Source organism: Gadus morhua, chromosome 8, assembly GCF_902167405.1.
Source record: "Gadus morhua chromosome 8, gadMor3.0, whole genome shotgun sequence".
NCBI lineage: Eukaryota > Metazoa > Chordata > Actinopteri > Gadiformes > Gadidae > Gadus > Gadus morhua.
This window is the reverse complement of record NC_044055.1, coordinates 7,067,074-7,093,848: the sequence shown is the minus strand read 5'-3', so window position 1 is coordinate 7,093,848 and position 26,775 is coordinate 7,067,074. Positions and strand designations below refer to the sequence as shown.

Sequence of the window (26,775 nt, the reverse complement as noted above, 5' to 3'; positions counted from 1 at the left end):
TGTAGTTTATTATTTCCAAACAGTGACTTGCAGTCTCTGTAAATCATGTCAGAATCTGATTCTGTATTGACTGTACTGCCCTTACTGTGTTCATTAAGTTGAACAAGTACAAGTCAGGGTTAGGTAAACGTGATAAAAACCATCTCAAACAGAAAGAAAGAAAGTATACAGAAAGTAACACAGGTCAATAAACACTGATATAAAATATAAACATTTTCCATAAGAACCAAACAAAAGAGATTGTTTGTGCAAAAATGTGCCAAATACAGACCATAAAATGTGCATAAGAAGTTCAAGTCTCAAGTCTACCGTATGTGCAATGTGCGAGGAATACGCTGCAGAGAACTGTGCATTAAAGTGATGCCTGGGGACAGATGTGGGGACCTGACTAATGGATCGTGTGTCTGGGGGTTGGGGGTCCGTTTGGGACCCCGACCTGGTTTATGAGGTGGGGGTAAACTGTTTTGGTGGCTCGCAAGAGATCACGTTTTTTATGTTGTTGTTGAAACGTGCAGGCTTTCCTGTCCTTCTGCGATTCATATTTACCTGGTAGGGAGTCTGAAACCTAGTAGGCTATTTTTAGTATGTGTGTGGTATCGATTTGTGTGAATAAACCCCAGTCGCGTGTGCGGCGTAACCAACATAGCACAGATAACAGAACATAACAGAATAAGGTCAAAAACAGTCAACAGTTGCATAATCGATAGTCAGAAAAGAGTCATGGCAACCACTTATCCCTGATTCATGCGAAATCAAGCTTGGCTGATGCTTTGCTATGGGAAGTACTTGATTGATCCAGCTGTATCAACGCTTTTCACACAACAACAACCAGACCCAGACAGGCTGCTAGGGTCCATGGAGCCCTTGCCTCTCTGATCAGTCAGAGAGCAAACAGCAAGAGCCAGGAGATTGTATTCAGCCGGAACTTCCCTTGGGCTCCAGTGTCCCCCCCCCCCCCCCCTACACAACTGTTTATGTTTTCTTATCCCATCGCCCCTATAGACTTGTTCAATGGGGGGGGGGTTATGCAACAGCCGGCTCATTCGAATAAATTGACCTATAATGGCTGTGAATAGCGAGGGGGTCGCGTGGGCCCAGCGAGCCGGGGCCCCTGAAGGGCTGACAGGGGCCCCGGTAGTCCAACACAGCCTGCCTGTGCCTGGGGGCAGTCGCACATTTCAATTGAACTGGTTTCGAAAAACGTCTCATCAACAAGTCCTGATGGGCCCATTCGTTCTGATGGGTGTATGGGTTCTGATGAGTTTGAGTGTGTTTTTTCTGTGTGTGCGTCTGTATGCGTATGCGTGTGCGTGTGTGTGTGTGTGTGTGTGTGTGTGTGTGTGTGTGTGTGTGTGTGTGTGTGTGTGTGTGTGTGTGTGTGTGTGTGTGTGTGTATTAGGAACGTCACCAATCTAAAGATCACCTATAGCTATAACCATGAAACAACAATTTTGAGCTTCGACTGCATTGCTCCTTCAAGCCCACGCTCTTCGGAATCCCCCAACAACCCCGGTAGTGAGACGATTTGTACTCGTTCACTCATTCATCATTCGTCCTGGACCAGCCAGGAGACCAACAGCGTGCAGGGCATGCCAACACTGGGGGACTCTGATCGGTTTCTCCATTCGGCCTAGCCCTTTGTTAGGGATGGTGAAGTGGGTTACTGCGTTACGTAACATGCTGTCTGCTCTCATCCATCCTCAGCGAGTCGTCTTCCCCCTCGTCCCTTCGGCTTGATTATTCTCTCTGCTCCCTGAGCCCCCTCCCCCTCCCCAGCCCCACCCCTCTCTGAGCCTCAGTCAACCTCCAGCTTTCTTGCACGCACACACACATGCACTAGCACACACATGCACATACACTATCGCACACAAACACACACCACACACACAAACGCACACTTACATTTACACTTACAACAAATGCTTTTACACTGCAGACGCTAACACACTATACAAAATTGCAGGAATTCATGCACAAAGATACACATCCATGCATATATATATATATATATATGATATATATATATGTATATATATATACATATATATATACATGGAAAAACACATACATGGATGCACACACACACACACACACACACACACACACACACACACGAACAAGGCACATTCATGAACAAACACACATATTTACGAATGTGCACACAAACACACACACACACACACACAAATACACACTTCCACACCCATGCATGCCACATGCTCAAAGAGACATATTCATGCATGCAAATACACATGCATATACATGGGCAAATACACAGATACACACTCATTCATGAACGTACACATGAACACTTACTCACGCTGAAATGCACACAGACACACAGACACAGACACAGACACACACACACACACACACACACACACACACACACACACACACACACACACACACACACACACACACACACACACACACACACACAAACACTGCAGGCATGGGAATCTGCCGGGATCCGGTTGAGACCAGAAGGGTTGTTGTCCTTCCCAGCATGTTAAGTTTGTAGGCGAGCGCTTGTGATTGCAGGTGTGCATCAAATATTGCACACATATTTGTTTTTGAGTGTTTTTGCGTTCATGCATGGGTACATGCTTGTGTCAATAATATATGCATGTTTACTTGGTTATTCTCTTGTGTGTGCCTGTGACAGTGCTCAGCTTTGCCCTGTCAGTGTCTTGTCAGTGCAAGTTATCACTCTGCGACCGATACCAGAAAAGTAAAATGATTGCTCTTATCTAGGCTTATCCAAGACCTATCTCCCCCATGCCGTCATCACGTTGCATGCTGCAATCTCCTGTAATGTAGCCTTCACCCGATGGACATACAGTCTATAGGCACAAACCTCATGTATCCATGATTCTGGTTGGTAGTATGAAGCACACATTCTATCACACAGGAATGATACTGCCAGACCATCCAGGCACTGCGACATGAAGGCCTACATACGGATGCCTGGGTATTAAGAAAGAGCCAATGTGTGACCGTGCTGGGATGGGGGGAAGGGGTCATTGTTTATGACTGCTCTCACAAAATAGCCCTTTACAGCATGTAGCCACAGTTAAGGTTGGTACGTCACAAGTGTGATGCGTTCCCATTGTCTGCCACCTCATTCTGCCATTTTCGTCAAGGACCCCTTCAAGCACTTCCATCCTAATCCCCCCCCCCCCCCTCTCTCCAGACACACACACTCACACAGAGCACCACAACCACAACCAAGGCCTCAAGATTACATCGCCACTTGGATTACATCATCGGGAATTCATTACGTTCCAGATTCATTTTTTTCGTACATCAAACGCAAAACACTAACATTTTGGTTGAAATATCAAATTGGTATTCCAGGAAAGCGCATCACAGAGTCAAAGAGAAAGAAAACAGTGGAAACCATGGACTTTGACAACACAGTCTCATGAGTCTCATGATTCTCATGGCGCGCCTGTTCTGATTGGGGATGTAGCGCGAAGGCCCGCTCCACTCACCGTGTCAGCGTTTCATTCAGGATGAGTAAGGCGAAGCAGGATCCTAAACGCTGACCTTCGCCCAGTGATTCAAAAGGAGCATAAACTTGTGAACCTGGTAACCCCGTGCCACCGGACAGTCAATCATTGGCAACAGACGTCTGACTCTTTATTTCTGACCTGGCATCCCGTAGAGCGACATAGCAGGGCATGCGTGTGAGATTAAGAGAGAGAGTGAAAGAGAGAGAGGTGGAGTGCGTGTGAGTAAGATAGAAAGTGAGATAGAGAGAGGTGAGTGTGTGTGTGAGAGAGAGAGTCAGAGAGAAGGTGTGTGTGTATATGTGTGTGAGTGATAGCGAGCGTGAGAGAGAGATGAGGACAGTGGAAGTGTGTAGATTGACAAAGTGTGTGTGTGTGTGTCTGTTTGTGTGTGCTTGAGGGAGAATGTGATATAGAGAGGATGGTAGTTTGTGTGTGAGAGTTCAGGGCTCCTCTTGTGTTTCCTCCTGTCATTGTTAACTGTTCTAGTACAAGTGAGCTGTAGAAAATCCCATTATCTCGTCTTGGCCAGGGTCCCTGGTTGGCTTCACCCAGCTGAGGCCCCTGAATCCCAGATCCACCTGCACGTGTTCGCAGAGCCCTCAGACTGTTAATCAAGACATCATTAAACCATGAACAGTGATTCAGGGATTCATGAGGAATTTGCTAACTCACCAACTATGCACAATCATTAATCTAACCACCGCCGCCCCTTGCTTTCTATACTGCATACTTTATCATTTATTCACTATAAAATGTTATTGCTCCTTCCCCTTCAGATTCACTGACGTTTCCTTGACCTTGGTGCTATCTTTGCGAATCTGTTTATTTCCCTTTTCCCCCTGACCACCCACACATTTGCTGGAACCCATCACAATGTCACAGAGTACCATCCTATTCTATACACTGCAATAGTTCAAGTACCACTTGGTGTAAATTATTAGTGATTGTGGTGAACTTCCTCCTCCCATTGTAAAGCTAAATATCGATCTCATGTACATGTACAGTGTAGTTGCAGTATACAAAGCAACTAACAGGAGAAAGCTATACCGAATAGTGTACTCTGTAACACAGACCTGAAAAGGTGGATATGGTGTTTAGAAATACAGACCCTAACGCTGTTTTAAATCATGACACAGACATACCTAAAATGACATTTATGGAACATAGATAAAACACAGATGTGGAGAGATCACACCGTCTATTTCTTTGATGTGGCCTGTATATTGGAGGGAATGAAGAGCTAGGTGGACTGCTATATGAGGCCGGATTCTCTAGTAGAAGTAGAACACGATGTGCTTTAGGTCAAGATAATTAGGGAAGGAATGAAAGAAAGGAATGGTTTAAGACTCGTTCGAATATTTTAAAAACCGGGGAGCTCTTTTTATTGGTAGGGCAAGGGGGACACCTAGTGGATTATGGCAGTAATGGATGCGTTACGACAAATACCGTATTTAAAGCTCAATTACTTTGAGAAGTACCATGCAATGTCATTTCACTGCAAATAATTTACAAAGAAGTGAAATAATAATTAGGAGCCTACTGCTCCTAGATCAGCTGACAGCTAGTCTGGAAATGGTTCTCTGAGGTTGTCCGTCATTCTGAGATTAACCTTTCGATGCAATGTTGTTTTTTACCATTTGGATAGAGAAAATAGGTAGAGTGGTCCCTTGGTCGAACCTAATTCTAAGACTTGAGTAGGCCTACTTATTAAAAAAATCCACCCATTGGTCATGGGGTACGTTCAAGAGGGTTTTAGGCTGCTTAGCCTACTGTCCAAACAGTAGCCTACCATTCGCATACATCATGCGTATTGGCCATTATCTGAACAACAAAAGATTCAACAAATCTGAAATAGTTAGGCTCGTTATGTTTGGACACAAATTGACATTCCAATACCAAATAACCTAAATTAATACCTTCAGACTATATATTTTTTCTCATATAAAATTATGTATTGTGTGCATTGGCATTTGGTTGCATTTGTTAAAAGGACAAAACAAGGAATAGTAGCATATTTAGTATATAGTTATCGAATGTAAACCTATACGGTTTCCACAGAGGTCAAAGACGACCACAATTCGGGTCAGTATTATCAACAATTTATTTCAAATGAAGAGCTCTTGATATTTGCATAGCAACAAATCAAATTCTGAACATAATTCATTTCAAAACTACCAATGATGAGACGATGAAAAGTAACAATATAATTTCCCACGTATTATTATGGATTGAAATAACGATAAACAAGAATAGAAATTCCTAGTGCACGGTTAGGTCTTTCAATTGACACCAGGCACCAGACTTCATTTAGTATACTTTATCCTAAATAACATTCAGCAGGTCACCAAGGTCTTGATTGCTTGCGTCAGCTGGACATAGTGGCAGAACCTCAAAGTTAGTTTAGAGCTATTTGATGTATTATATAATAGGTATGATATGGTTCTTTATATACATTTTAGTGTCATGCATGTCTGATTACTGAAATGGTAAAACATAACAGGATGGTATCCATTAAAACTAAAACATAAATGGCAACTTGTATGATAGACTGAATATTTTACATGATGGGCCCAGTTAATAAACCCAATTGGAAAAAATTATTAATACACCATTTTCAAAATGTACCCCAATACCTACTTTATTATATCCATTCAGCTCTGGTAAAATCAGTTTGAATGTTAGATATGTGACATTTAAACAATTAAAAGGATCTTAGTGTTGATTTGGACGTTCATTCCAAGGCCTTCCTCTACGACGTCCTCCTATGTTTCCTGACTTTTGACACATTTCCTCTTCTTAGCCTCCTCCTCATGGTCACTGTCGGCGTCGCTCTCAGAATCCTTCTCTACAATATAATCGGTCTTGGATCTCTGGCTGGCTTTCCGTTTGCTCTTCCTCACTTCCTTGCTCCCCTCCCTCTTGTCCTCTTCTGTCAGTTCAGGGGATGGATCCCTGTAACTCCAAACACTATCACTGTCACTGTCCTCGGAAGATTCTCTCCTGAAACAGCCCTTCCCTGACGCCTCAGCTGCGGTGGTGGTGGTGGTGGTTGGGTCCGGGGCCTCCCCTCGCACGACGGGAACTGCGCTTGTAACTGCGTTTCTTTTGGGCCTTCCTTTGGGTCGACCCAAGGTTTCCCGCAGCGTCCTTTTGCTCCGCGGCGCGGGTCCACTGGGTTCGGAAGCTCCCTCTTTATGGTACCTCATAACGTGACTCTTCAGGCTCACGTTGTGGTTGAAGCTCTTGTCACAGTGCTGGCACTGGAAGGGCTTCTCCCCGGTGTGCACACGCAGGTGGGATTTAAGGTGGCCCGGCTGGGTGAAGGAGCGACTGCAGAACTCACACACGTGCTGCCTCATACCAGTGTGCACCACGATGTGTCGTTCCATGTGGTTCTCATTGCGGAACTCCATCGGACAATGGGGACATGTATATCTTTTGGGGCCCCGGTGTCCTTTCAAGTGTTTGTTGCGGGCAAGGATTTTGGTAAACGTCTCGGAACAGTCAGGGCATTTGTATGGTTTATAACAGGGGGCGTGGGCTTCCTCATGGGCATGTTTGTCATGTTTTGTTTTAAAGGGGGCCAAACAGAACTTGCAGAGGTGCTTATAGCTTTCCTTGTGGATCACGCTATGGAGTTTGAGGGAGTTTGCGTCCACGCATCTCTTGCCACAAACGATGCAGGAAAACGGTTTGATTTTATACTCGCATGTATGCGCCTTGCTGGTATAGAAAAAGGCACCGCATTCTGGACAAAGACGACGGGTCTTTTTGTTTTTAGGCAATTCAGATTCCGAACCTGAGCCGCTTTCATCCGAGCCGCTTTCACCCGAGTCTTCACTCAATCGGTCCGAATCGTGGCTTTGCCAGTCTGAATCACAGTCATCCTTCTCCTCTTCATCTTCTTCTTCCTCCTCCTCTTCCTCTTCACTTGGAGAGTTGTTCTCTACTTCAGCTTCCTCTCCTTCTTCATTTGAACCATTGTTTTCCTCATCAAAGTTAAACTCTGATAGGTCAAAGGTTAGCTCAGGGCAGCTCTCCACACATGGCGCAGTCTGCAAGAGAGATGGTAGTGATCGATCAATGCCAAGCATACAAGTAAATTAATGAGATAAAAAAATATTAGTTTATGCAATATTAATGATATTACAAAAACTGAAAAAAAAAAAAAAAAAACAAAGACAGAAAACATATTTAACAACAGAGCGGATGCTCCTAAAGTGTAAGCGCTAATGGGCCTCAACAGGCTTTAGATCAGTGTTTTTTCAACTTGCGCCAAGTATACCAATGGTGGTGCACGAGGGTACTCCAGTTGGTAAATGGAATTTAATTCTTTAAAGACGCATAAAAATATAGAAAAAAAAACGATATACAAGACAATACATACATTATAATTAAAAGTGTCACATAATCTGGCTTTAATAATGTTTATAAGGAAGGGTGGTTAATATAGGGGGGCCCAGAAGAGATTTATGTATGTGTAGCAACGCCCCTGGTGGCAGCCACACATGTTTAGATGAGCTGCAATCCCCCACACGGCTAGAAAGCCCTTAGCTATTAAAAGGAACTTCATCCATTTGCATTAAGCATTGTATCGTTAGAAACCCAGTGATATTTGTGATTGGTCGTGCATCATTCCATCATTTCCCCCTGAGACAGGAGAGATCTTATCCGTATGTACCTCTAACACTTCCTGTTTTAGATGATGCAAAATTACAGTTTTTGTGTCATTTAAAGCAGGAAGTGTGTAAGAGCTTCGTCATTTTCAAACCCGTCTATAGGGGGTGGGACCAACTGACGCTACAGACCTATTACAGATCAGTGCCAGTGGGTGGGACTTCACTTGAAACCTGCAGAAACTAACAACTGCCATTATACTTCTTGGAATCTGATATGGAAGATGGAGATTTCGAAGATCTGATGCTCGATACAGATGTAAGTGGCTACCTTTACAAGCTGCAATATAGCGACTCTCATCCGAAGTATGACCTCTTCCCATCTTCCTGTTCCTAATAAACTCTTGCCAAGAGTTCTGTTATTTTCTCCATATGCACGTTCTCAATAGCATGGTGCAAGTACGCCTTCTGAATGTCTGAATGAATGTAAAATGAGGTTGTTCCAATCATATGAACACTCATGGTTTGAAACCAGTCTGAGAGTTCTGTGTATGTGCCGCCCCTGAACAGAACAGCTGCAGCTGAAAGGAGATTTACCTCTGGTTCTTCTGTTAGGTGAGGTGAAGATGCACAAGTTCCAGAATGTCCCCCAAGACACATCCATTTCACCGTCCTCCTCCCAGAATCAAAGATGATCTCTGAAGAAGTCGGTTGCCCGCACATCTGGCAAACACCATCTTCTGATGACGACAATTTGGGGCTTTTGACGGTTTCACCAACTTCAAGGATTCTTGCACTGGTATTGAGGCCAGGGGTACTTGGGCATGGCGACTATAAAACAAACAAGGCTTATTTTCAATGTTAAATTCCACTAATTTTACATATATTTCACATACAGAATTTTTAGAATTCTATTAGAGACAATATGCTGTACAAACGTACAAACTGTGCTTGGACAGCGGGAGGATTCATGGCTGGTGTTGACAACATGGGTGCTGACTGAAGTTCCACGTCGTCTTCCGATGACGACAATAAAGCAGCAGCAGACGTCCTTTTAGTCTGAAATGCCATATGTTCAATAACATTAAAAACATTCGAATAACATCAAAATAGCACAAATGAAACAAGGTGGATTTACATCAGTAACAGGTAACAGGTATATAGAACATAGCATTGTAAGTGTATATCTAACGTTATAGGCCTATTGCTAACTTTGCATCTTCCCTGCTGAAGAGTAGTTTTAGCGGGTGGGCGTGACGTCACATCCGAGGTCCGAGAGAGCAGTGATGACGCTCTCAACAAAATGGCTGCGCCCACGAAGATTTTAATTTTTTTGTATTTGTACCACGTAGGTGATTTTAATGTATTGAAATGCTCTTACACACTTGATTACATTGCTACCTTATTCCGGACACCAATGTATACATTGCAAGGTCTTGCTGTGCGTACAATACAATGTACGGTTGTGTTGTTTGTTTTCGGGCTGGTTTGCTAAAGAGGCTAATGTAGCTAACGATAAACAACGACTAGCCAATATCATGCCACAATCACAAGGACGAACAGGAGCGCTATGAATGGAAGTGACGTGCAAACGTTCAACTCGGAAGGCTGGCGTCCGAGGATTCAGTAATACACCATTAGAACAACATGCGACAAAACACGTGCGAAAGACAGGAGATTTACTTTGTAAACAGCCAACTTATATACAACTCATGAGATGTGCTGCTTAACTGCAGACGACTGCACCCTTGTGCGTTATCATTAATAGAGTCGAGTTAGTCTTGCCTTCAGGCCAATTCGTTTACCGCCGCTAGTTCCAGACGTCCCAGGCTGTTCATCTTGATCTGGAAAGGTAAATATCGATGGAATGGCGGTGTTCAAAAGAGCGGCTCTCTTCATTCCTAGGGCATTGAATTCGAAGTCTTCTGGCTTGAAATGGATACTGCAAACCTTCTGTTGTTTAATAGCTTCTATGTCTTCTCCAATTTTCGGGTGATTGATCATCCGGAGCCACTGTTTGCATCGCTCCGAATCTTTAGGTAGGGTGTGAAAACTTACTGCTCGTCCTTTCCTTGTCTTGTTTGTACATCTCGGCACCATGCAATAGTTCACCATTTTGAAAGAAATACAAATGAGGTAGATGGGAGAGCGATGTCTCTGATACGCGGACACCTAGATCAGTGGGAGTGGCCGGCGAAGCGGTGCATTGTGGGAGTTGTTGTGTTCAATCCACAAGCGCCTTAAGGTCTCTCGGGCTGTTTCCAAAAGTGAAGGCTGCAACCTTGCTAGAAGCCCCCAGGAACATGATGTTGCCCAGGCCTCCGGGAAAAGTGCATACTTCCGCAATCCACCAGTGCTCAGCGGCCAAGCCTGGTATTGCGAGTAGGGTCTGTCTGCGTCCTGCAAGACGGAGCAATAGTATCTGTCTGCGTCCTGCAAGACGGAGGCGTAACTTGTAGTAGGAGGCGTAACTTGTAGTCGGAGGAGGCGTAACTTGTAGTCGGAGGCGTAACTTGTAGTTGGAGGCGTAACTTGTAGTCGGAGGCGTGTCTAGTACTTTTCTAAATCGCGGAAGTGATCTGTATGTAGCAGTGGTGCGCGGGTACATAAATGACCGCAACTCGGACCTCAAATATTAGGCCTTATGTAAAAATAATGCACCCGACCCGCTCATTTAAAAATATGCTCTTCATTAGCTTAATCTTGATATGCTCTTGATTAGCTTAATCATAGCCTTACTTGAAACTGACATCCCTGACCCTGAGTCATATGCATTTAAGAAAAGAAGCCTATTACAATTTTACAATGACAGGTAATGCATATAGCCGTTTAACGTGGGGAACCTGCTTAGGTTTAGCCTACTTAATCCCTTTATACCTTTAACAAAAAGACTGCAGATTAATAATTCAAAGAATTAAAGACAGCAGATTAATAATTCAAATAATTGTATTGAATACATATTGTTATTGATCGCATGCTGCATGTTTTCAAGGTCCTGCATGAGATAGAGAACAATGAATTAAAATAAATATTCTGATAGAAACAAGACAAGAACAATGTCACTAACATGAGGATAGTTATGAGAAAGACTTCATATTATAGCGTTCACATTACAAGCCCTCATTTTATATATACTTTTCAAGGTCCTGCATGAGATAGAAAACAATGAATTAAAATAAATATTACTGATAGAAATAAGACAAGAACAATGTCACTAACATGAGGACAGTTATGAGAAAGCCTTCATATTACAGCTTTCACATTACAAGCCCTCATTTTATATATATTTGCAGTCTTCGATTCATGGATTTCTCAGGTACGTCATCACTGTTGCACTGTGCAAACTCGGGGCAGAAAGAAGCAAGCAACATCTACTAGCCTGTACACTATAGAGTATTTTGTGACTGTTCAGTGTGCATCTCAAACGTGTGCATCAAACTAACTTCACCGAGGTGGGGAAAGCTGGGGTTTCTTCCAACGTTAAAACAGTAGGCCTAAGCGTTCGAACATTTCGTAAAGAATGTTAAACAGTATCACAACCACAATCTGCCCTAGTTCTAGAGTTCATTAAGCTTGTAAAAACAAAAAAAATCATAGTTGTTATTCCACTTCGACATGAATATCTGAAGATCCGACCTCAAGGAAGATCTCGTGATTTACAAGGCTTTTTTTTTTACCGCGGAAAGAGAAGATCTCGCGTGGACCGCGATTTAGAAAAGTACAAGTTACGCCTCCTAGTACAAGTTACGCCTCCTACTACAAGTTACGCCCACTACAAGTTACGCCTCCGTCTGAGTAGGGTCTGTCTGCGTCCTGCAAGACAAATTGCAGCACTATCCAATGAAAGTCGCCGGCAGTGGTGTTCTTCGTCGGTAAGCAATGCGAGTGTGCTCGTTCGGGATGCTACAATGCTAACAATGCTAGAAAACGCGAATATTTCTGCATCCGGTACGTCACGGACTAGGGTGTGTATAGGCGCCCATGATGCGGAACCAAATCTCTCCTTGATGTTCCCCTGCGCCATTGAGCAGTTTTCATAGGAATGAATGGGCGCCATTTTGATATCCGCTGTCCATTCTTTAATAGGTCCATGGCTAGAACACTTCCTTGCTAGTCGCGAGATGAGGCTAGAGTGCTGGCTAGAGTGCTGCCTAGCGTTTTGCGTTCAGAGTTTGGAACGACTTGCTAGTGTGGAAGCGCTTCTGCTTCCGATCTTTAATACTGCTCCAGTGGTAAATATTTTAATAGTAGTTTGTTTAAACACCAGCTAACTACATATTAAAACAAATCAATCAATGCAAAATATAGCCTATCATTACGTTGTAAAAACGTTTGAAAAAAATCATACAGGTTTTTGCAATTACCTGACCAATCTATAAAAAGCAATACGGCACAAAATATTTCTGAAAAACGTTCAAAAACTATTGCTTCGCAGACCTAATTTGTAAATTCCCAGCGCAGCGTGTGGAAACAAAGGATTGTGGGTATTTTGGCTCGTTGAGGATCCATCTATGCATCCATGAAAAATCTCGAAATTCTCAAAAATAAAGGACGTGAAAAGGTTGCGAGTTTCTGAGTGTTCTCAACATTGGAACAGTGCTTGTCGGCATTTTATTATGTAGCATCCTTAAAAGGGCGGCCTTTGAGTATGCTTACTTTGGGAAACAGCCACTGTGTGCCTTTTCTGGGTCAAGAAGGCACCAAATTAGAATTTTTTGTTACTATTCGTCTACATATATGACCCACTTTTAATACAGATACCCGTTTCCACTGCTCCTTTAACAGAACCTACCTTATTTACCATTTTGTAGTACCCTTACAGCGCCTAGTAATAAAGTATCAAGTTTTCGTACCTTTTACATTTTTCGGGCCGAATCCAGCAACGAATGTCTACTTTTAAAGCATGATTGTACTTGATAACGTGTTTGAGTTTTACATTAGTTAGCTAGGCTAGCTTATCTCCACCGGGCGCTTGCTCTGTGGCAGTCTCCCTGGATGAATCCCTCGGACTGTTAAAGGTCCATGGAAAGATGGACGGGATCGCGTTCTCTTTGAGCATGGTCTTTGATCAGTGTAGTGATTTTTGAAGTCATTGACTGGCAAGCAGTGAATCCCACCTTTTATTCCTGTACACCCTTGGACTGAACAGTGCAACGGCAGTTTCTACTTAAAATGTCAAAACACTATAAGGCATGCAGCCTTCTGCAACAGCACAGATCACTGTTTTGGAAAGCTCAGTTTGAAATGTTGCACAGCTGATGCAACAGGCTCACCTGCTAATGATGTGTGCATGCATTTCTCAAACTGTGGTACGCGTACCTACGCATACTCTGTTTAGTTTGTGCATAAGCATAAAAGCATTGTAATAAAACATAGTATGTATAGTGACACACAAAGATTGCAATTCTTTTTTGCAGAATTAAGACTAACTAAACAAATATATTGCTGAATGTTTGAGGCATCTAACATTAATAAGTAAAAGTACTTGTTAGCGATAACACATGACAGCTCTTTCAACGGAGCCACATAAATATTGGCAGCTGATCATGTCGTCTGCATCTCAAGAATTTTGTAAGAGATTCTGTTGACACGTGAATACTATGTTGCGGGAGAGTGATAGCTCCTCATTGGATCTCTCAATGTCAACTGTTGAGGCTACCTGGAGTCTCCCCAATAGCAGTGTCCATTCTGCACATACCTCAACGATAGTGTAAATATGTATACTACTATTACATATCCTCTTGTCCATAGTGTTCTAAATTAGGTATTCATATCTTTCCTCATTCCTTATCCTGTTTATAACCACTTGCAATTGGATATTAACACCAATGTGAAGGACATAGGCTGGTTAATGTCCAGAATCAGAGTAAATGCATTTGTAACTGCGAGTAAGGAGAGGTGGAGAGGGAGAGTAGTATCAGAAAGGGAGGTAAGAGTTGGAAACTGAGGAAGAATGAAAGGTAAGAGGTGGAGTGAGGTAGGAAAGGTTGGAGGTGATCAAAGAGAAATGACTAAAAGTCAGAGGTGAAACGAGGAAAAAGGAAAGGAAATAATAATAATCTAAAAAATAATAAAAATGATCTAAAGTTCATTCACTCTCTGTGTATAGATCAGGCTGCAGGCTAACATTCTGACAGCATGCATGAAAATAAGTATTAATGGTCCACTTGTAAACGAATGCAACCCCCCCCCCCCCACCCCCGGTCAAACAGCAACCCACACCACCTTAACTAACACATTTTCTGCGGGAAACCCGGGTTTTACTACCTCTTGAGGAAAATATGCATTTTATTTTTTTTACCTGTGGCCCTGTGTCTAACTGTTTGGTCCATTACAGATCAGTCTTTATTTTTCTTATTTTTTTATGTTTAGTGCTCATGGAGGCACTTTTTAATGTCCGGCCCAGTATTATGAACCTAACATTACATTCCATGTTTGTGATGGGAAAATAGCATGTGTTTAAGTATGCATGCAGACACAAATGATCAGCTGATCTGTAAGAGGCTTTATTGATCTTTTAAAAGGTTAACACTGTTTGAAATATTTTCTTATTTTTTTTCAAATTGAAATTTGCACAAAAATATGGAAACTTTCAGTCGTTTCTTCAGACACTTTGATGTACATAATAAAATATACAATATACACAAAATACACAGTAAATCATTAAGCATAGCAGGACGACATACAAAGTCATAAATTGCAGTTTCATTGTATATTTCCCACTCCTACACTGGAGAAGTAGGACACTGGTGTTGGGCAAAAGCTAATGGTCCAATTACTGAGCTTAAAAAATACATGCTTTTCGCATTGTTTCTCCATCATTATATTAATCTTCCGATATCTGCCATTATCCCAGCAAGACTGAAAACACCAGAGCCAGAGAGTGAAAATGTCATTACACCCGGTAATATAGCCCTCGATATCCTGATCTCTCAGTTCTAAGGCAATTTTCATTTCACAGGCAAATCAGGCATAGGATGTCTTTTTTCTTAGCCAATCAGGCTTATGAGCTGATAAGGAAACATCCGAGAGAAAGGCGTCCTGATACTGCATATGCCATCAGTCACAGAATCTGGCTTCCTATCGCTGCATTGGATGTCATGGCTTGGCACCCACATGCTGTATAGTCTTGGACTTAGCTCCTGCTTGTCACTCCCCCTCAAATCAAGCTCTGCTTCCTCACAGATATGTATTGATGGATGGACGGATGGGTGGATGGCTGTGCCCATTTCCCAGTGCTAAGGCTTTAACATTGGGTTTTTCCCGACTACACCGGGGGCATTAGCGAGATACACACCATGCACACGTGACAAAGGGATGTACTTCATAGATTGGCAATGGTAGAACACACAGTGAGCTATAGATGGGGAATCTGTCTCCCTGTCGGTCAGAATAACACATGGGCTGTGGCACCAACTGCTACAATGTCTTCATCAATATATATATTCCAAAAAGTGGCACATATAGTTAGTTATGTGACATTCAAATGTGTGCCTTTCATGAGTGAAAATACAGTGGAATCCACAATGACCAACCTGGACACAGTGACAACAAAAACATAGTAAGCCTACACACACCACAACGTGCTTCACAATCTATTTGTGTTATGTAGGAATTCGGACACACATCGAATGTCCCCCATCGAACGACACATGGCATGAGTTCATAAAGAGAATAACTTTTAAATGTCATCGGTTTCAGCTACGAGCTTCTCTGTCGATGCTCACGTCTGGTTGGGTAATATTGCTTTGAGATCCCAGTGACCCTATTCTGTTATTTTCACTGTCTGCGACTCGCACCCCCCCTCCTCCCTTCCCTCCTAAATCTAAAAAGCTAAATGTCACCACTACGCCTTTCAGCTCAGGTCTTCATCACCGGCGGCTTGGCAGCTAATCTTTGAACCAATCAGTGGCGATGTGACTTAACGGGGTAGTCCGAGGCCATACGTCTAGCAGTTCTCCTGGAACTCCCCTTGGGGACTTTGTTTTGTTTTTTTTGCCAATCGATGGGAAATGCATGGCATGGTTTAAGACACGTTCTGCAATTGCATGCTGCTGGAAGGGCTTACTTAGACATGTGGGGACAGTGCTCAAAGAAAACAACACCAAGAGAGATCGAAACACTCAGATGTTTCATTGAGATAGCTTGACGCTAGTGCTACACTGTGACATAAAGGAAGAATAAATAAATACAAATCCCATAAGTAAGAATGCTGATGCTGATAACACCTGTGTTGTCCTGCAGAGACCGTCCCTCCAACTGCTTCCCGTCGATTTCCAAGCCTCCCCCGGCTCCTCCCCCTTGAGGCGGCCCGCGTCCGTCCTCTACGACGCCTCCTCCCGCGGCAGGTTGAGCCTCACCTCCCCCCCCCCCGACGCCGTCGCCGCCGCCGAGTAGAAGGCGGCGGCGACGGCGTCGGACGACACCCCCCCTCCGTCCGCCTCGGTGGTGAACACCTTATAGTCGGCCGGCCCCTCCCCCTCCGCGGGGCTGGAGGCGCGGGGGGAGGAGCCCGGCGAGGAGGTGGGGCTGAGCTGCACCGCCGTGGTGTCCTGCAGCGTGTGCTCGCTTGTCTCGATCTCGAAGGTGGCGCCGCCGGTCAGCCCGCCGGCCCCCATCAGCCCGGCCCCCCGGCCCCCGCCCACCTTGGCCCGCAGCGAGCCCTGGGCGGGGGGCAGGCGGCTGCACACGCAGCACGCCCCGAAGAAGGAGAAGGCCACCAGCAGCAGGATGGGGCCGATGATGATGGGCGGGTTCCCGGACGGCAGCAGAGTGCTGAAGGCGAAGGCCCCCACCAGGGTGATGTTCATGCCCGCCAGCATGATGCACAGGCCGCAGGCGCAGCACAGCGCCGGGGAGGGCAGGCCTTGGGGCCGGGACGTCCGCCGCCTCCTGGCCTCCGTCGGGGTCGAGCCCTTCTTGGGGACCGGGGTGTTCCGGTCGCTGATCACCATGGTGGTGCTCCACGCCCAACAACCACCTCCTTGGGATGCCCTTCCTGGGTCTCTGGGTGTTGTTCTCTCTGGGTCTCTAGTGTTGTCCTCTCTGGTCTCTAGTGCTGTCCTCTCTTAGTCTCTATTGTTGTCCTCTCTTAGTCTCTATTGTTGTCCTCTCTGGTCTCTATTGTTGTCCTCTCTGGTCTCTATTGTTGACCTCTCTTAGTCTTTATTGTTGTTCTCTCTGGGTCTCTAGTGTTGTTCTCTCTAGTCTCTAGTGTTGTCTCTCTACTGTTATCTCCCTAGGTCTCTAGTGTTGTCCTCTCTAGTCTCTAGTGTTGTCCTCTCTAGTGTTGTCCTATCTGTGTCTCTAGTGCTGTCCTCTCTGGTCTCTAGTGCTGTCCTCTCTGTGTCTCTAGTGCTGTCCTCTCTGGTCTCTAGTGCTGTCCTCTCTGTGTCTCTAGTGCTGTCCTCTCTGGTCTCTAGTGCTGTCCTCTCTGTGTCTCTAGTGCTGTCCTCTCTGTGTCTCTAGTGCTGCCCTCTCTAGTGTTGTCCTCTCTGTGTCTCTAGTGTTTTCCTCTCTGGGTCTCTATTGTTGTCCTCTCTGGTCTCTAGTGCTGTCCTCTCTTAGTCTCTATTGTTGTCCTCTCTTAGTCTCTATAGTTGTCCTCTCTTAGTCTCTATTGTTGTCCTCTCTGGTCTCTATTGTTGTCCTCTCTGGTCTCTATTGTTGACCTCTCTTAGTCTTTATTGTTGTCCTCTCTGGGTCTCTATTGTTGACCTCTCTTAGTCTCTATTGTTTTCCTCTCTGGGTCTCTATTGTTGTCCTCTCTGGGACTCTAGTGCTGTCCTCTCTGGGACTCTAGTGTTTTACTGGCTGGGTCTCTAGAGTTCTCCTCTCTGTTCTCTATTGTTGTCCTTTCTTTGACTCTAGTGTTGTCTTCTCTTGTCTCTGGTGCTGTCCTCTCTAGTGTTGTCCTCTCTAGTCTCTAGTGTGGTCCTCTCTGGTCTCTATTGTTGTCCTTTCTCTAATGTGGTCCTCCCTGGGTCTCTATTGTTTTACTGGCTGTGTCTCTCGTGCTGTCCTCTCTGGTCTCTAGTGCTGTCCTCTCTGGGTCATGAGTGTTTTACTGGCTCTATTGTTGTCCTCTCTGGGTCTCTATTGTTGTCCTCTCTGGGTCTCTAGTGTTGTCCTCTCTGGGTCTCTAGTGTTGTCCTCTCTGGGTCTCTAATGTTTTACTGGCTGGGTCTCTAGTGTTCTCCTCTCTGTTCTCTAGTGCTGTCTTGTCTGATCACTGTTGTTGTTCTCTCTGGGTCTCTATTCTATTCTGTCGTGTTCTTCTAACTTGATCTCAGCTTGCATGGTCCCACATGACGCCTGAGTGATGAAATGGCCATGCATTGGAAGCAAATGCATGTAAAAACGCATTTGAATATGACATTGGGGCTCTAGTCAATTTAAATATCATCTGAAAGCAGATGCTCGCAGCCAAACGTACATCCTACTCCCAACCTCTTCATTTTTGGCCTACATTCCCTCTGAACATCTCTCACAGACTGCTCATCTCCTTCTGCTACAGGTACTTCTATCATGATTTTTAATGTTAATGTGGAATGTTATATCACTCTACTCAAACATGTGATATAACAGATCCAGATATGAAGTGTGTACAGATCTGGCCCTGTAGCCTACTATCACATGCTTGAGTAAAACGATTTACTTATGCTAGACATTACTTCAGTATTACAAACATGATACACATTTCATATAGATTTGATAAAGTCGAAGAGTTTAAATCAACAGGGACATAAAATGGTATGTGATACTGTACAAGAGCGTATAAGCCTTTCATTAACGGATGGCCACAGTTGAATAACATCCACCTGTAGCTACTATGGCTACTACAATTACTGAATAGGTGGAAAACGCCAACAGAAAACACCATATCATTACCAGTGTATTCCAATTTTTTTAATTAGTTCAAACCGAGCAGACAAATGTTAAAGATCTACGATGGCACAAAGACATGTGTATTTGCTAATACGAAGAACAAAAAAACACATACCCATTTTCCTCGCGATGTCTCCTACTCATCAGCAGGTACAGTTCAATGTGTGTTACAGGATTTTAAATTAAAATCCCGGCTTAATGGAGAGGTTCACGTGGGGGTTCGATCCCAAACAGGCGGTGTGCATCACGCTCGGTCCTTCGTGGTAAATGACGAGCATCGGGAACCCCATCGGTCACACATCCACAGAGAACGCGAGGCAATACGGCGCGACTTAAACCCCCTTTACCGGGAGAAAAAAATACTACTACTAGAGATGACATCCGGACAATTCTCCTGAAATCTGATACACGTAAATGGCTTAAACTGTGCGCGCTGATTCGGACCGAATAACCCGCCACACGCACGCGGCGCGGAAGGTTGGCTACAGAAACGGAAGACCGAACTGTGGTGTCTGCTACATCTGTTGTGCTACGGTCGTTCAAAATGAAACGAGGGCAATCGTCTGCTCTCCTCCCGCCTGTAATGGGTAAACCGCGAGACGCTCCTCCTGCTCGAGCTGTCCACCGCTCATCCCTCCGAAGTCGCGCGTGGAAGCCTAATCAAAAGAGCTGTCTACGTACGCTCTATGCAAAGATCGGGGGGGGGGGGGGGGGATTATGAAGGTGATACTCCTAGGACCCCCTAGTGGACACATCTGTTGCAGGGTCAAACTTCACAGCTGTATCGATGCTTCACATCTCTCTCTCTCTCTCTCTCTCTCTCTCTCTCTCTCTCTCTCTCTCTCTCTCTCTCTCTCTCTCTCTCTCTCTCTCGACCCACAAAACGACATCGCTGTCTGGCATATTCAATTTATGACAGAATCCAACAATTGTGTTCATTCAATCTTTGTTTTAATTCCAAAAGTTGTAACTTTACAGCGACAAAATGCAAAAGAGTCCAAAAAATGTTTTGCATCCATGTTAACACATTGCAATTTGTCTGTTATTCACTGCATATTTCAGTGATCGTGTGTCATTTGAGTGCGTGTGCGTGTGTGCTTTTGACAATCTTTTCTGTGTGTGTGTGTGTGTGTGTGTGTGTGTGTGTGTGTGTGTGTGTGTGTGTGTGTGTGTGTGTGTGTGTGTGTGTGTGTGTGTGTGCGTGCATATAAGTGTGTGTGTGTGTGCATATAAGTGTGTGTGTGTGTGTGTGTGTGTGTGTGTGTGTGTGTGTGTGTGTGTGTGTGTGTGTGTGTGTGTGTGTGTGTGTGTGTGTGTGCTAGGCTCTGTCCATAACAACTTAGAATGATGAATATTGTAAAGAGTCCATTCCTCACTTAATGACCATAATCATCTCCTAATTGGTGTCCAAATGCCGGTTGTGATGAGAAACGGTGGACGGAAATGGGCTCAAGGCACAGGCACTTGCTTTATCCAAGTACCAAGGTTCAATAGAAAGTGTAAAACCACTGAACGTGTTCCAATCTATTAATGGATTTCCTGATTTATGATTCTATTAGTCCACATGAATACACTGTGTGGACATCAACACTACGGCCATCATCACCAGGGTGTTTCCTCCTGCTTTGCAAGAGCAACTATGCACGGATTGATACCGCCCAGGGAAGGTTAATTATGGTTGTCATAGTATCCATATGTGGGTAGAAGGGGGGGGGGGGGGGGGGGGGAGTGACATCATGGCAGTTCCTGTTCGGTAACAGACTGCTTGAATATCCTCCTTGACAAGATGTCTGGCCCATCAGAGGACATCCTGAAACACAGGACAACGTGTGTTAGCCATGTCCCTAAGTGTGAAGTGTAGTGTTTGTGTGTGTGTGTGTGTGTGTGTGTGTGTGTGTGTGTGTGTGTGTGTGTGTGCGTGTCTGTGTGTGTGTGTGTGTGTGTGTGTGTGTGTGTGTGTGTGTGTGTGTGTGTGTGTGTGTGTGTGTGTGTGTGTTTGTGTGTGTGTTTGTGTGTGTCTTTAGTGTTCCTCAGGTGATCTTGAAATGTAGCTTTGGAAAGTGTTATTATATAATTCAAATTATTCAATTTCATTTGACAAAAAGTATTAACGATATCCCATTATTTCATATTATTACTAAGAAAATAATAGTGAACTTGTTCGAACAGAGTAACTGCCTGTGCAAGGTTACATTAATTATATCTGCTTAATAACAGCAGAAAATAATGTCGGTCAGGTCTATAAAAACCCTGACACGGTAGATACAGTATTTATTAACACTTCTTCTCTGCAATCGGAACTCTGCTGTACAATTTACATGAAGAGTACATTCAGATGCACAAGATTAAAATTAGTGTGAGAGTGACAGTTGGTGGTTATAGGAAACGTGCATGCATGTATATTTAGATGCCTCCTGTCGGCTTGGTTTTATTCTTGGAGAAGTGAGGCTGTGGGAACAGGCTGTACACTTAGAGTAAGGAAGTCGAACATTCTGCCTCTGTAGATTCTTTTGAATAAGTCGTGCACACCAGCCACGCAAAGGCAAGGGAAAACACGCTGAGGAGAACACAGATAATAAGGTGCTGTATGTGTTCGTGTTCACATACAGCATCCAGACAAAGGCATTATTTTTTCCGCAGGTCGTTAACAAATGCTTCGATCTGGGTCTCCCATGAACAAAAGTACTAGTCAGAGGATACAGACACGAAGGTAAGCACCAGCCAGAGGGCTGAGACTCTGGGCCAAAGCACAAATGTAATTTCTTCTGCTGCCTGTAACCCACAAAATATTTTGTCTTTGCTTTCACCTCACAAAATCAGGTATTTAAAGGCAGTGATGCTGCTACATATAGCACTTGATTTTCATGTAGCCTACATCTGGACATAATTGTGTCTATATTTCTCTTACTTTCATTACATTTTTATTTTTCGGTGAATGCTGTGTACAGTGTGTGGGCTATACTCTATACTCCACTCTACTATTCTACTATACTCGAAAAGGGTGTAGATGTGATGGGCTAATTGTGCGCCGACCAAATCATCCTGCAAATGATCAAACTACCCATGAGTGAAGTCGCTCTGGGATCCGGGTTGCCATAGCAACACCATTGCTGTGTGGATCTGATTGTTTAATTATGAAAAGGAATTGGCGACTGTTGGCGGGCATATGTTTGGTCTGTGAGAATGTCGCGGCTCTCTCGCTTTTTTCAAGTTTGACTAGCATGCACATTGCAGTACAACCACCTCAATCAACTTCATTTAAGATCATCTATTGTATAATTGTTCATTAATATGCCCATCACCAGAACTGTGGATTCCAGCTGTCCCTGCCTGCTTTCTCCTCATCATCTACACCCCCAAATGTAAGGAATCTCTGTTGACAGTTACAAAACCAAACATAGTCCCCCTAACAAGCAAAACGCCATTAGATACAGTCTGAAGTCAGTAACACTAACAGGCAGTTACACTTGAGTATCCAGTGCTTGGCGCGGCAGGGCATTGTGACACTGGGTATCCTATTAAACACCAGCTGGCATCGACAGGAAAGGAAGTAAACTAAGACTTATTACTTCTTTTATTTGGAGAAAATCTGCCTGTGAAGTCAAATGACTTTGTAGGTTAATGTATTCTCGACCGCTGTGTGTTTGTCTATCTGTGTGTGTGCGTGTGTACGTGCATGCGTGTGTGTGTGTGCGTGTGCATTTGTGTGTGTCGGGCACGTGTATGTGCATGCGTGTGTGTGTGTGTGTGTGTGCATGCATGTGTGTGTGTGTGTGTGTGTGTGTGCGTGTGCATGCCTGCGTCACTCAGATGTTACCCCTCCTCTGGGTTGCTTTCTCCTGCTGCTCCACCTTCCACAAAGGTCCCCATCCGGCTCTTGGAAGGTTCCGGATTCAGCTGGCTCTGGGTCCCTTTCCAGTGAGAGCACATAGTGGTCAAGGTAGCAGACAAACAGCAAACAGCCACACACATAACCTCAAACAAATCATATTATACCATATTATTAATGTGTGTGAGTGTGTGTGTGTGTGTGTGTGTGTGTGTGTGTGTGTGTGTGTGTGTGTGTGTGTGTGTGTGTGTGTGTGTGTGTGTGTGTGTGTGTGTGTGTGTGTGTGTGTCACTCACCTTCCCGTCTCATTGTATCTGCGGGTTGTTCCGGCGTGGTATTTGAGGGGATAGGGTGAACTCGGAAGTTGCCTGGGAAACAAGAAACCAATGAATGTACTTAAGAGTCAGTCCAAACATAATGCTCCTAATCACTCACACATGGAACTAGATGAGTGCCAAACGACACGACGGTTTAACGAGACATTTGGCAGCAGATGATACAATTAGGAATTCTCTAACTGAAAAAGATGTAAGTGAAGACATTCACCAAGAGTTGGCAGCACAGGGTTGATGTTAACCCACGCCTTTACCAAGGGAAAGATGGATATCACCAAACCTAGAATGCACAAAGAGCGGTCAATCTGTTGAACAATATTGTTTTGTATTCCTGTGGGGCACTCTTCATCAAATGAGGTATTTGACCTATTAGGAATCCCATTGAGGCCTTATATAAGCAGATCTGTTTGGTAGTATGCATTATCAATAGCTGCTGGCAGTCTCTTTTGATGGACAAGATCATCAACGGCATGTACTGCTGGTTTCAGATTTGCCCCCGTAAAGAAAAGGAAGCCAGTCTTCTGGCTTCTCAAGGGAGGGAGGATCAACAGCTGGGAGGATTTTAGACCATTCTTAATAAACCACCGCTTAATTTCCCTGGAGCGCCTTAGAAGAAAGATACCGATGTCAACTCTCCAGTAGTCATGAGGAACACGGCGAGTTATCGCCTGCAGGTGTTTAGTGGTGTGTTAGAGTTCCTAGTTTGTTTGTTTTGGTCTTCATTACACACAGATGTTTGTTTATCCTTGTGTGTTTCTATTAATAGGCTTTTACATACACATCTGTGCTCATCTACTTGTGGGAATCCAATAAATGAAACACATTTCTAGAGGGTTAAATGTTGTAACTCTCATTATACCAAGAGAACAGTCCAATCCCCCCTAAACTATAACTCTTGTGTGTAAGGCTTTCCCTCCAATTCAGTTATTGATTTCCCTTTGGAGCCAAAAGAGCTGGCATTAAAAAGTGTCAGGTCCCGAGGTCGGCTATGACGCATGTCTGTGCCTTAAAATGTCACAAATCCACAGACTGAGTGAAGATATTTTCACGAGAACATGCCGTCCACGTGCACATTAGTCAATCGACGTGTCGGATTATGCATTTATGCCCGACACATGCTGGCCAAAACCCGAAACGCCAAATGCAGCGTTCCTCGCGGTACATGAAGTCCTACTACTTTGTTCTTTCACAAGATACAAAATCAGAGGCGTAGCCATTGAGCCTGGAGCCCGGAACAGCGCTGAAGGTAATCTATCCTTATTGGCACCGAGCTCAACATTCTACTCCGCATGCCATTAAACCATCAGCTTCGGTTACGCAAGGTGATATTAAATTATCATGGCTTGTGCGCGCGTGCATTTGTGTGTGTGTGTGTGTTTGTCTGTGTGCAAGTGTGTGTGTGTGTGTGTATTCAATTAGGTCTCATCCAATACTTCAATCTGCTTATCGTTCCCCAATGATATTGCATCTGTTGATTGGTCCCATAGATGAGTACAGGCAAAGCCACCTTTTAATGTTAATGAGAATATTTACCAGTCCATATTTAATATATGTAACAGTGACCAATGCAATGGCCATCATAAAGAAATATCAGGTATTATGTTCTGTGTTTGAATTAGTTATTAACCTGACTGTGTGTACTATTTTATCTTGTTCTGTTAAGCATTTTGTAGCTGAATTTAAATAAAGTGTGTTCTTAATTATCAGGAAGAGTTCCCTATCCAGACAGCACTGACAACTGTCCCGCACGAGGTAGACAACAATTGGGGATGAGGAGACATCCAGGAAAGACACATCCGCCGAGGCATCAAGTCGGTCACACAGCCTAACCAAGGAGCCAAGGCGGCTCTAAGGTTTCACCCCCTCCACCCCCCTCACCCTGCCTCCCGAGCCGGGACACTCACCCAGGCCCCCCGCTCCCAGGAAGATTCCTCCCACCGCGTCGGCGTCACACTCCCGGGACACGCCGATGATGATGCAGCCGGCCACGATGCAGAGAAGGGCCGAGCCCACCCTCAGCCCGTGGTACTCTCCCACGCTGACGGGGGTCATCAACGCAGGCGGAGGAGAGCCTCCACCTGCCACCTCAGACGCACACAGAAAGCACACGCGGGTGGAAAAGAACGAGAGACATACACACACGCACACAAGCAGAATCCACCACCACCACGCCACCGGAGACACGACAGACTCTGTCTTACAGAAGGGCCCTAGGCTAGCGTCCACCGGCGGCTTTCGTGTGACTGACTGGCGCCCCCCCCCCCAACCCAGCTCCTCCCTCTCTCCTCATAAGACTCTCACTGACGGAGGAACACTTTCTCCGGTGGCGCTTTGCATTTCTCCGCGGCTCCACACTTCTCATGCATCTTTAAAAAGGCGGCGCTCTGGTTTCCATCGCGCAACGAGATTAAAAAGCTGGTGCCGCTGTCCTGCTCTCTTGCTCTGTCCCACACTCTCATGACAGCGATACATGGTGTTGTGAATCTGATCACAGTTGACTCGCCCTCGTCCCACTCCACCGGACACAGGGGGGCCGAGCTGTGGCGCTGGGGTACGTGGCATCATGGCCGCGCCGGCCACGACCGGTGAGGCGGCCTGGCCTACATGGCCACGACGAGTAGGGTGCCCTACATGGTCGTGACCAGTATGGTGGCCTACATGGTCATGACCAGTATAGTGCCCTACATGGTCACGACCAGTACTGTGGCGCATATGGTCACGAGCAAGGTGCGCTGGCTGCATCGGGGAACGATGGATGCGCACGGATGGAGCCGGAATGGTACTCTGTGAACCTGCCGCTCCGCTGCTCTGTGACCCTGCTGTCCTGCTGGTCTGCGAAACCTGCTGCTCTCTGTTAATGGACTCAACATTACGATGTTTGAATTGCTTTAATAAAAAACACATGGGAGAGAGAGAGAGAGAGAGAGAGAGGGGGGGGGGGGGAGAGAGAGAGAGGGGGGGGAGAGAGAGGGGGGGGGGAGAGAGAGAGAGAGAGAGGGGAGGTTGAGAGAGATGGAGGAGCGATAGAGAGTGACGTGAGAAATGAGGAGCGAGGAGGGAGGGAGACGAGAGAAAAGCAGAGAAGGGGGAGATAGAGAGAAGAGAGAGAGAGGTGAGGGAGTAGGGGGGAGATGGGGATAGATTGACATCGCGAAAGGAGAGAGAGAGATGGAGCGAGAGAGCAAATGAGGATGCAAGTGTATGAGCTAGAAAGTGTGCACTACTTGTGTGATGCGTCTGTGTGAAGGGAATGTGTAATGAAAGGTTCACAGAGTCTTCAGCGGTGGGGGCTGGAGGCCATCCACAAAGGCCTGTGGTTGCCTAGGAATAGCATATCCATGGCAACAGAGGAGATACGCGGGGTTAACTCCTGGTTGTAGAGGAACATATAAAGTTAGTAGGCGACCGTAGACAGGTTGCCTTTTCAACTTGTGAACTTTGAGGATCTTTCCAAATGCATGTCGGCGGGTGTGCTGGTTTCGCTCGCTATCTGCAAAAACTTTTCCATTCAAACATGAACAGCAGGTGTTGATATCCCATCACCTCTACCCTCTGTGAAGTAATTTTCCACAAGCGGAGACTGAGACAAG

At 45.0% G+C, this 26,775-nt stretch overlaps 3 protein-coding genes and 2 long non-coding RNA genes across 7 annotated transcripts; 1 reads left to right on the top strand and 4 right to left on the bottom strand.

Moving 5' to 3' along the window:
* Positions 1–5,595: 5,595 nt before the first annotated feature.
* On the bottom strand, positions 5,596–10,554 carry LOC115549064 (zinc finger and BTB domain-containing protein 17). Of its 2 annotated transcripts, none has more exons than XM_030364058.1 (4): positions 9,920–10,554; positions 9,077–9,193; positions 8,732–8,965; positions 5,596–7,573 (listed from the first exon to the last, which is right to left on the bottom strand). In XM_030364058.1, the coding sequence occupies exons 1-4, from the start codon at positions 10,247–10,249 to the stop codon at positions 6,281–6,283; spliced, it is 1,974 nt and encodes a 657-aa protein (XP_030219918.1). In that variant the 5' UTR covers positions 10,250–10,554; the 3' UTR covers positions 5,596–6,280. The 2 variants fall into 2 exon arrangements, with proteins under 2 accessions (XP_030219918.1, XP_030219919.1); XM_030364059.1 differs by having other exon boundaries at positions 9,940–10,554.
* A 1,375-nt stretch (positions 10,555–11,929) lies between these two features.
* Positions 11,930–17,197, bottom strand: tmem275a (transmembrane protein 275a). Its single transcript, XM_030364732.1, has one exon. It carries the CDS (start codon positions 17,086–17,088, stop codon positions 16,459–16,461), a length of 630 nt encoding a protein of 209 aa, XP_030220592.1. The 5' UTR covers positions 17,089–17,197; the 3' UTR covers positions 11,930–16,458.
* Positions 17,198–18,263: 1,066 nt separating this feature from the next.
* LOC115549420 (uncharacterized) lies at positions 18,264–19,899 on the bottom strand. Its single transcript, XR_003977769.1, has 2 exons — positions 19,137–19,899; positions 18,264–18,448 (listed from the first exon to the last, which is right to left on the bottom strand). It is a non-coding gene; the product is annotated as an uncharacterized LOC115549420 (long non-coding RNA).
* LOC115549419 (uncharacterized) lies at positions 18,442–25,099 on the top strand. Of its 2 annotated transcripts, XR_003977768.1 has the most exons (5): positions 18,442–18,650; positions 21,662–21,731; positions 22,327–22,383; positions 22,832–22,961; positions 24,893–25,099. It is a non-coding gene; the product is annotated as an uncharacterized LOC115549419 (long non-coding RNA). The 2 variants fall into 2 exon arrangements; XR_003977767.1 differs by lacking the exon at positions 18,442–18,650 and having other exon boundaries at positions 20,977–21,731.
* kncn (kinocilin) lies at positions 20,756–25,256 on the bottom strand. Its single transcript, XM_030364576.1, has 5 exons — positions 25,090–25,256; positions 23,397–23,465; positions 23,147–23,218; positions 22,839–22,932; positions 20,756–20,831 (listed from the first exon to the last, which is right to left on the bottom strand). Exons 1-5 carry the CDS (start codon positions 25,235–25,237, stop codon positions 20,756–20,758), a joined length of 459 nt encoding a protein of 152 aa, XP_030220436.1. The 5' UTR covers positions 25,238–25,256.
* Positions 25,257–26,775: the final 1,519 nt, after the last annotated feature.

Coding starts and splice junctions, on each gene's coding strand:
- kncn (XM_030364576.1), bottom strand. CDS start 25,237: ATGACCCCCGTCAGCGTGGGAGAGTACCACGGGCTGAGGGTGGGCTCG. Junction 23,466..25,089: donor CCTGGGAGCGGGGGGCCTGG/GTGAGTGTCCCG, acceptor TGTGCATTCTAG/GTTTGGTGATATCCATCTTT. Junction 20,832..22,838: donor GAAAGCAACCCAGAGGAGGG/GTAACATCTGAG, acceptor CCTGTGTTTCAG/GATGTCCTCTGATGGGCCAG.
- LOC115549064 (XM_030364058.1), bottom strand. CDS start 10,249: ATGGTGAACTATTGCATGGTGCCGAGATGTACAAACAAGACAAGGAAA. Junction 8,966..9,076: donor CCGCTGTCCAAGCACAGTTT/GTACGTTTGTAC, acceptor TTTGTTTTATAG/TCGCCATGCCCAAGTACCCC. Junction 7,574..8,731: donor ACCTAACAGAAGAACCAGAG/GTAAATCTCCTT, acceptor TCTCTCTTGCAG/ACTGCGCCATGTGTGGAGAG.
- tmem275a (XM_030364732.1), bottom strand. CDS start 17,088: ATGGTGATCAGCGACCGGAACACCCCGGTCCCCAAGAAGGGCTCGACC.